This window comes from Spermophilus citellus (genome assembly GCF_964194105.1).
Source record: "Spermophilus citellus genome assembly, chromosome: X".
Taxonomy (NCBI): Eukaryota; Metazoa; Chordata; class Mammalia; order Rodentia; family Sciuridae; genus Spermophilus; species Spermophilus citellus.
In genome coordinates this window covers 117,176,750-117,187,326 of record NC_138190.1, presented here as the reverse complement: position 1 = coordinate 117,187,326, position 10,577 = coordinate 117,176,750, and the positions used below count along the sequence as shown (strand labels likewise).

General features: G+C 41.4%; 1 protein-coding gene across 1 annotated transcript in view; it reads right to left on the bottom strand.

Moving 5' to 3' along the window:
- The window catches only part of AKAP14 (A-kinase anchoring protein 14), a 36,932-nt gene that overhangs the window by 6,252 nt on the left and 20,103 nt on the right, over positions 1-10,577 (bottom strand). Inside the window, exon 5 of the mRNA XM_081277445.1 lies at positions 2,925-3,104. Within this exon, the coding sequence (XP_081133571.1) occupies positions 2,925-3,104 (180 nt within the window). The remainder of the gene's footprint in view (positions 1-2,924; positions 3,105-10,577) is intronic.

The following is a 10,577-nucleotide window of genomic DNA, read 5'->3' as shown; positions in this document are numbered from 1 at the left end:
ATTTTTTTGCCAGGGAGAGAGTAAGTAGAGAGGGTGGCAGGGTTCTCTGTATTCGTTACTGTTTTTTGGGCCCAATCAACAAAAGGATTAATGAGCTTACATGTAAAGATCTTTAAGAGAGCTATATACAGATAAAGAGATTATTTAATACATGATATAATTCCATGTAATTTTGAAGTTTCTTATAGAAACAATAGACATGACCGGCTTTTTTACCCACCCTATTCCAGCAAATAATCCTCAAGTTTCTAATTATTATTATTATTTTTTGGTGGTGCTGGAGATTGAACCCAGGGCTTTGTGAATTCTAGGCAAGCACTCTACCAAATGAGCTATATCCCCAGCCCCTCAAGTTTCTAATTATTGCAAAACCAGACACTAAGGAAAAGATGTTCTAGACCAATGGCAGAATTCTAGTTTTAGTTCATTCTAATAGGGTAGGTCCAAAGAAGATAAATGACTATTACGTGAATTATCTGGCTGTGGGTCTTCTGGATTCCTGGAGTATAATGACCTTTTCCCCACCCTTTCAAAATATGTCTCCAAATGTTCATTACCTTAGAACTAATGAATGGCCCTCAAAGATATAAGAGACATCAATGGGTGTATCCTAAGAGAAAGAAGGACAACTGTCAGCGTAGACTGAACATACCAACTCTTAATTCCCTCCCTACTCTTCTCTAGATATATACTCTTGAATTTCCAGAATTTGTCCTACTTATAAGGTGGGAACCTCTAAGTGGTAGTTCTTTGTCACTTTAAATCTATCTGAAAAAAAGATCTTTTTGGCAAAAAATATCTTAAGAATTGCCACAAAATTGGAGACAGGTTGTCAGAGGATTGTGCTCTTTATTAATAGGAGCCTGAGGAGTTCATTTACTTTCTTTACATGCTTCAGTTTACTCAGCTGACAATCTCTACCTCTGAAGAATGACATCAGATGGAAATAATATAAATGAACAAGATTTGAAAACATAACAAAATATAAGTCATAATGTCTCAATGTTCCCCTCCCACTCTGACCTCCAAAATGATGCCTGGAATATTGAGCAAGAGCCTTCTTCCCAATACTATCTATATATTGTCTCCAGTATGGTCTGGATCATTTCCACCAGCCTTACTTCAAAATCTCTTGACTTTCAGAGCAAGACAACTGATGGAGGGATATATGACCAGAATTGAACTCTCCATCTATTGTACCTCTTTAGATTACTCCAGCTGAAGATACATGTGTTCTGGAATAGAATGAGTAGGGGATATAGTTGGCTCACTGACGATATCATTCATATATAAAGCCTTAAAGTCAGATCAGAGCTCAGGCAACTTTTGAGAAAGGATGGGAAGACAAAGGGAAAATAACACTTTTCATGTCTGTTATGTACCAGGCATTATGCTTGTTACCAGCCCTGCTCCTCTGAGGACCTTTCTCCTGGAATCATGGGTGTTATTTTGGCTCCTTTCACACCAACTCTCAAGTCAACATGCTATTTGTGGTCTACCTAGTGGCTACAAGCAGTCATTCCTTCAAGATCTTTTTTTTTTTTTTTTTTTTTTTTTTTTGGTCAGGTCTTGTTTTTCAGCAAGACAAATGGCCTGCCCTTATAGAACTTACATTCTGGTGGAACAGACAAGAACAAAATAATTGATGATATAGAATATTTGAAGGTAATAAAATGTAATGAAGAAAAAGCATGGGGGATGGGATGGAACAGAAAGAAAGTGCAGGAGAAAAGGTGAGGGGGTAGAAAACTACACAATGCATGCTCGTAGAGGAGAGTATTCTAGTCAAATGGCACAGCAAGTGCAGAGTCCCTGAGGCAGGACTATACCTGGCTTACTTGAGAAGCAGCAAGATCAGAGGGGTTGGAACAGAGTAAGTTAGTGGAAGGGGAAAGCAGATAAAACAAGGGACCAGATCACACAAGGCCTTGTAGCCATTTGATATGCAAATATAAGTCTCTGGACCTGCAGTGTGAGCACTGCCTGGAGACTTGTTAGTGATGCAGAATCCCAAGTTTTACCCCTGACCTGCTGAATCAGAATCTCCATATTACCAAGTACTTTGTATGTGCTTTAGAATTGGAAAAGCACTTTTGGAAAGTTTTAAACAGAGGAGTGACAGAAATTCACTTGATGAGGTTCACTGGCTGATTGCTTTATAGAAAAGAGGCACATTGATGGCAAGAACAGAAGCAGAGAGTCTGGTTTGGAAGGTGTTGAAATCATCTTGGTGCAAGAAGATGGTGTCTTGGAAGAGGGTGGTACAAATGGACTGGTATGAAATTGTGGGGCGCTGGGTATGTTTTTGAAGGTAGAGTCAGCTGGATTTCTTAATGGATTGGTTGAGGAGTATGAGAGAAAAGAAAGGGTCAAGGATGGCACGAAGAATTTGGCTATCAGCTGAGACAAGGAAGACTGCATGTAGCTCAGATTTGGAATAGAAAATTGAAAGTTTAATTTTAGACACAATAAATGAAATATTTATTATACCTCTGAGTGGGAGAGATCTGGACTTGAGCTGTAAATTTGGGAACCACAAGCTCTTGGTGACATTTTTCAAGACTGATCGAGATAACTATGGAAGTGAGTAAAAGAAAAGGATTTAAGACTTGAGTTTTGGAACACATCACATGTAGAAGTTGGTGTGAGGCAGAGATAGCAATGGAGACTGATAGAGAATGGATGGTCAGTGAAGCAGGATGAAAACCAGAAGAGTGTATTCTTCTAGAAACCAAGTGGGAAGTTTCATGGAGGAGGGAATAATCAGGTAGGACAAGTGCTGCAGATGGGCCAAGTAAGATGAGGACAGAAATATGATAATTAAATTTTGCAAAGAGGGCATCACTGATAAATTTGACTAGAGACATCTCCATTCTCCTTGAAGCTTCACTGTGGGGGAACAGAGCACCAAAAGAAGAGCTTACCGGAGGTTTGCTTTTGGTGATCTTGATGGTGAAGTAGGCAGCGGCACTGACTCGCGGCATGGGTACCTGAGCTGTTGGGATGCTCCAACGCACGCAGTAGATATAGCGGAAGGTGTGACTTAACTCTTCCTTCTTTATAAACTCTGTGTAGTGCACCCAGCGGCTTTGGTACTCCCAAGTCTGCTTCATAGAAAAAAGAAAGCTCACAGACAAAGAAAGGCAGACTTCTACTCAAGCACTTTTGATAAAAGCAGTGCATAACAGTCAGGGTTGCAGCCCTGTTCCGGAGTCCTTGCATTTTTTTTTTTTTATTGGGAGTCAAACTAGAGTCAACTCTCAGTTATCTCCACAGTGGGGGCGTGAAAAGGTGAAGCTGAAATGAAACAAGAAAAGAATGCACATATCACTTGAAATTGGGCTTTAGATTGGAGGGGCACACCCTCTGAAGTGTATGTGTACATATACACAGCCACAGGCTGCTCCACACCCTTACTTGGGTGTGTAATTGGAGTTGTGGTTAATTGGAAAATAATTAAAGAACATGTGTTCTGCTTGCCCCATCTCAGGAGACCTACAGGTGTGACTAGAAAGGAATGAGGCTGGTTTCCACCATTTGTGAAAACTGGACCCTTGATCACAGCTAGAGATGGTTTATAAAATAAGAGCAGAAGAAGAAGTCAGGCAATAGGATAATCCGTATCCCTCAGAAAGGGATGATGCTGTTTGCACCATAGGAAAAGCTTCTCCTTCCCAAAGCACTAGTGGAGTCAATAAACAGAAGACCTTAGAATATCTAACACTCATAGGATCTGTTTTCTGCCTCTCTTATTGCATTTGACACTCCCCTCTGTACTCCAGTGATGAGAAGCAGTGTTCACTGTAGTATCCATATTAAACATTATGGCAGGATCAAATTATCCATAATACATAATGGGCATAGCATTTTGGGCCCACAATACATTGAAAGCCCACAAAACTTTTTTTCTTTTAAAATCAGAAGAAATGGGCACAGTGGTGCATGCCTGTAATCCCAGCGACTCGGAAGGCTGAGGCAGGAGGACCACAAGCTCAAGACCAACCTCAGCAACTTAGCGAGGCCCTAAGCAACTTAAACCTTGTCTCAAAATGAAAAATAAAAAGGGCTAGACAGGCGCAGTGGCACACACCTGTAATCCCAGCTGCTGGGGAAGCTGAGACAAGAGGATTATGAGTTCAAAGTCAGCCTCAGCAAAAGTGAGGTGCTAAGCAACTCAGACCCTGTCTCTAAATAAAATACAAAATAGGGCTGGGGATGTGGCTCAGTGATTGACTGCCCCTGAGTTCAATCCCTGGTACCAAAATAAAAAGGGGTGGGGGGCTAAGGATGTGACTTACTGGTTAAGTACCCCAAATTCAATCTCTAGTACCCCCCCCAAAAATAAATAAAAATAAAATGAGAAGAAAGAAATGAACTTTCAGGGCTGATATCATCTTTATAATGATGTTGTCTTAAACTAAAAATTTGAGGAAGGATCCCACAAAAGGAAGAGGGCAGCCTGGACTGGAGGATGACTCAGGAGGGTTGCTTGAGTCCAGGAGGTCAAGACCAGTTTGGGCAATGTGGCAGGATGCCATTAAAAAAAGTATAGTGTATATATGGGAGAATAGTGCATAGAAATCATAATGCAACCCTGATTCTTAGCACAGGACCTGAATGTAATAGATATTCCACAAGTTAAATTCAGGCTGGGGATGTAGCTCAGTGGTAGAGCAGTTGCATAGCATGTAAGAGGCCCTGTCCATTACCAGGGCCACAAAACAACAACAACAACAAAATACTCCAACTGAATCCCCTTGGGCTACTGAAGTACAGGAAGCTTCTGAATCAAAGAACAGACGTAAGTAGGAAGCAGGATATCTAACAATCCCAGTGATATGGGAAGGGAATGTGGGGAAGCAGATGGCAAAAAGATTTCAGGCCCTCTTTTGTAAAAAGTAGGCTGATCTGCTTTGGTTTGTTTCCAACTCATATCCAGTTGGCCAGAGAGAACCATGGGAATCTAGATTTCTTGAGATCAGAAACTGTGTCTTCTTTCATATATCATCCTTTTTTGTTTGGTACCAGGGATTGAACTCAGGGCTGCTCAGCCACTGAGCCACATCCCCAACCCTACTTTGTATTTTATTTAGAGACAGGGTCTCACTGATTTGCTTAGTGCCTCAGCCTCCTGATATATCATGCCTTTTCATGAAGAAGCCCAACAGTCAACCCCTTGTAGCCCAGTGAAGCATAACTTATTTTCCCTTAACCTTTCTATATTACTTAATATATGTTTTCAGCTCTAAAATTTAATCTTTCACACAATCACAGACTTCATAGCACTGGAATGGTCCCTAGAGATAATCTAACAAAGCCCCTTACGTTGCAGATGAGAATTCTGGGTCCTTGAGTAGAGACACTCTAACATGACACCTGGATGGTACCCAGGGATCAAAGCAGCCAGCTCAATATTTTTTTCCACCCCACCAGATGCTTCAATTTTAAGAGTTCTTCTTCTGAGCTTGGCTCTTTATGTATTTTTTCTCTTTTGTGAACTAAGGCAGCCTTAGATTGACATTAAATTCAACTATTCCCATTAGGCTGGTCTCTTCCCATTTTTATCATTATGCAGGCCCCTGTTTTTGTTTTTTTTTTTTTTTTTTGTGGTGGTGCTGGGGATTGAACCCAGGGCCTTGTGCATGCAAGGCAAGCACTTTACCAACTGAGCTATATCACCAGACCCCTAGGCCTCTGATTTTTATGTACTTCCAGTGAATGTGTATGTTATCCTTATGTTTTGTAATTTTTATATAATACCACTTCATATACTCACTTCCAGGAAATAGTATGTCACTGTGTCACTCTACCATGGATGGCTTAGTCATTTACTTATTATTGGACCCACAAAATCAACAGGCACCTGGAATTACATGCACAAAACTGTTATCTATAGTAAATGACCTTTGGGAGAATAGAACTGGGCATCCTGGCAGTGGAGGGGAAGCTTTCATTTTCTACTTTGTATCTTTTTGTTCACTGGGTTTTGAAAATAATGTCTTATTTTTATTTATAAAAAGAACTGTATTAGATGATGGGAATTTTCTATTTTTTTAATAAACAACCCACTTGGGGCCTGGGGTTGTGGCTCAATAGTATAGTGCTTGCCTAGCATGCTTGAGGCACTGGGTTCTATCCTCAGCACCATATAGATGTAAAATAAAGATACTGTATCCACTTAAAACTAAAAAATAAATTTAAAAAAAAGACTAATGTAAAAAAAAAAAGAACCCATTTGTGGGGCTAGGGTTGTGGCTCAGTGGTAGAGCACTTGCCAAGCAGGTGTGAGGCACGGGGTTCAATTCTCAGCACCACATATAAACAAATAAATAAAGGTCCATCAATAACTAATAATAATAATAATAAAAGAGAACCCACTTGTAAAGCTAGGAGTGGTAGCACATGCACGTAATCCCAACTACTTGGGAGTCTGAGTCAGGAGGATTGCAAGTTTGAGGTCAGCCTCATCAACTTAGTGATATCTGTCTCAAAACACACACACAGGGCTGGGGATGTGGCTCAAGAGGTAGCGTGCTGGCCTGGCATGCGTGCGGCCCGGGTTCGATCCTCAGCACCACATACAAACAAAGATGTTGTGTCCGCCAAATACTAAAAAATAAATATTAAAAATTCTCTCTCTCCCTCTCTCTCACTGTCTCTCACTCTCTCTTTAAAACACACACACACACACACACACACACACACACACACTTGTATATTCTCATTGCCAGATTATGTTTCTGAAAAGAATAAATAAATCGTTGTGCTCACTGGCAATATATGAGTATACTATCCCTACCCCCCACAAATGCACAAACTTCCTGATACTAGGTCTAATCATTCTTATTCACATTGCAACACCTTGAAATCTTTTGAATTTGCATTTTAGGGATTTTCATTGATGATAAAACTATTATTTTGTCATCAAAAATAATTTTATTATTAAGGTAGAAAGAATATATCAGATGGGGGCTGTGGGTGTAGTTTAGTGATAGTGCACTTGCCTGGCATGTACAAGGCCCTGGATTTGATCCCCAGCACCACAAAAACAAATAAACAAGCAAACAACAAAAGAATATATCAGACAATTAGGAAATGAGATGGCACAGGGCTGTAATCCCAGTAACTCAACTCAGGAGGTTGAGGCAGGAAGATCACATGTTTGAGGCCAGCCTCAGCAACTTAGCAAGATCCTGTCTCAAAATAAGAAGGACTGTAGGGCTTGGGTTGTGGCTCAGTGGTAGAGTGCTTGCCTAGCATGCATGAGGCAGTGGGTTCGATCCCCAATACCACATAAAAAACTAAAGTATTATGTCCATCTACAACTAAAAATATTTTTTTTAAAAAAATAGAAAGGACTGCAGATACCTCACATTTCCTCATCTATAAAATGGTCATTGATATACCTATGTACAGGTTTGTTGTGAGGACTAAATGAGATAATACATGGTGAAGTGCTTGGAGTGCTTGGCCCATAGCAATGCTTAGCAAATGATCATCACCTAATTGACCATTCCCTGTTATGTGGTAAACTCTGAGAAACTGACAATAAGCTTAAGAAAACTCTCCATCAGAAATGCCTTGCAGGGCTGGGAATGTGGCTCAGCGGTAGCCCGCTCGCCTGGCATGCGTGCGGCCCGGGTTCGATCCTCAGCACCACATACAAAGATGTTGTGTCCGCCGAGAACTAAAAAAAAAATAAATATTAAAAAATTCTCTCTCTCTCTCTCTCTCTCTCTCTCTCTCTCTCTCTCTCTCTCTCTCTCTCTCTCTCTCTCTCCTCTCTCACTCTCTCTTTAAAAAAAAATGCCTTGCATTTGGGGGCTGGGGTTGTAGCTCAGTGGTAGAGTGCTTCCCAGCACGTGTGAGGCCCTGAGTTCGATTCTCAGCACCACATATAAATAAATAAAAGTAAAGGTCTATTAAAAAAAAAAGAGGGGCTGGGGATGTGGCTCAAGCGGTAGCGTGCTCGCCTGGCATGCGTGCGGCCCGGGTTCGATTCTCAGCACCACATACCAACAAAGATGTTGTGTCCGCCGAGAACTAAAAAATAAATATTAAAAATTTAAAAAAAAAAGAAATGCCTTGCATTTGGTAAATGGATGGACCTGGAGACTATCATGCTAAGTGAAATAAGCCAATCCCCCAAAACCCAAGCCAGAATGTTCTCTCTGATGCCGATGCTGACTTACAATGGGGTGGGGGGAGAAGGGAAGGTTCACCAGATTGAACAGGGCAGAGTGGGGGAAGAGAGGGGGGACAGGAATGGAAAAGAAAGTAGAATGAATCAGACCAGTGTAACTCCACATCATGTACAACCACAAGAATGGGAAGTTGTACTCCATGTATGTATGATATGTTAAAATACACTCTACTGCCATGTATAACTAAAAAGATCAATTTTTAAAAAAAATTAAAAAAAAGAAATGCCTGGCACTGCCAGGCATAGTGGTGCATGCCTGTAATCCCAGTGGCATGGGAGGCTGAGGCAAAAGGATTGCAAGTTCAAAGCCAGCCTCTGCAACTTAGTGAGGCCCTAAGCAATTTAGCAAGACCCTGATTTGAAATTAAAAAAAATAAAAAGGGCTGGGGATTTGGCTCAGTGGTTAAGCACCTGGGTTCAATCCACATACAAAAAAAAAAAGGAGGGGGGATGAGGAGGAGGAAGAAAAAGGAGGAGAAGTAGAAGGAAAGGGAGAAGAAGAAGAAAGAAATGCCTGGCACCTCACTTAGACCTCACTTCTCAGGTTCACTGTATTAGTGGAGCTGGGAACAAGGTTCTTTTTTATCATGAGTTATATAGAGCTTTTAGCTTTTTAGTCATCTTCTTTCTAATTGACTCTATCCTCACAATAGGCCTCAAAGTAGTTGAGACAAATATTTTGACCCCTGGCTTTTCATCTATGAAGAAATAATGGTAATGAGATAAATCCACTCATATATTCAACACAGATTTATTGAGCATCCACTGTGTAGCTGATGTTGCTAGGGCCAGGGACAACAGTGATCTCAGCCTTCATTGTCCATATTATCTGATGGTCTCTGGTAGAGATAAGTGCTGAGAGAGGAATGAATCAGAGAAAGGGAGAAGATTGCAATTCTCAGTGAAGTGGCCAGGAAAGGCCTTGATGAACATGTGGCATTTTAACAAAGATCTAAAGAGAGGTAAAGCAGTGAGCCATGAAAATATATCTTGAGAGAGTTCCAGGCAGAGCAGACAGTGAATGCAAAGACCAGGGCAAGAACATACCTAGAAATTGAAAAACAGCAAGGAGGTGGGAGACTGAAGTGGGGAAAATGAAAAGGGAGAAGGTAGTTGCCGATGGAGTCAGACTCATAAGTGGTGAGAAAGGAGCAGGGGTTCGGATAACTTTATACCTTTTAGGCCATCATCAGAATTCACTTTCCCTTTTTTAAAAATAACTTTATTTTTTATTTATTTGTGGTGCTGAGAATCAAACCCAGTGCCTCACATATGCTAGGCAAGTGCTCTACCACTGAGCCACAACAACCCTGGCCCTCACTTTGCCTTTAATCAGAATGGCCAGTGTGATTTCCAAAAGAAAGTTCACCTGCTTTCTCTGTCCCACTCCAGTCTGATTTAGAAGCCCTGACTGCAGCAGACAGAGGTCTTTGCCCAACGTCAAATGGAGACATGTTGTAGAGCAGGAAGTCCCCAGAGTAACTAATACTTCACTCCATTCCTCCTCACCATGCTCTACCCCTCTTGATGAGAACAGTGAGAGGTGCTACTGGAGCACAGAGGGAGAGTGTAGAGCCAGAAATGCCTGTCCTTTCCTCAGAACCACCTGACCAGGGTCTCTCTAGGGCCTAGGAAACCACTCCAAAGAATGTAGTCTAATGGGCTGGCCAGAGGAACAACACAGCTGGAAACTTGTCTTGGGAACAGGTGAGTTCACCTCCATCAGTTTCAAATGGTTTCTCCTCTGTGGAAGTACAATGAGAGATTTCAAGCCATATTTCTTTAGGTACCTGGCAATTAAGCAAAGCAACCCAAGATCTTCCTCCCAAATCTGCCAGGAAAAGACATAGAGGGATCAGAGCTGGACACAAGTGGGGAGGGGGAACTGATGGACATGTACATCTTACCATCTGGGCAATACATTCCAAAGCTGTAGCAAAAAGACACTTGTTCCTGGGGATGTGGATGTAGCTCAGTGGTGGAGTGTGTGCTTTGAATGAGGGAAGCCCTAGGTTATATCCCTAGCATCACACATACAAAAATGCACTTGATCCACTCACATCCACTCTTTTAGTATGAGCGTAGTGAAGTTGGGAGCCACTAGGACCCCACTGAATGCAATAGCAGGAACAATATGCTTAATGGGAAATGCTAGTTGTCTTTTTTTCCCTCTAGGGCAATGTCAGGTTAAGATGATACAAACACAGAGCAATATGATTAAGCTTTTTACCTTCAAAGACTAACCCACCTTGATTTTGGAACCCAGATGGAGACAATGCTTACTTAAGATAGTCACCTTTGATGTCATTACCTAGGTTTTCTGGACCTCAAACTTTTGATCAAACAAGGGCCCTTTTGTTGTTAACTAACTTAC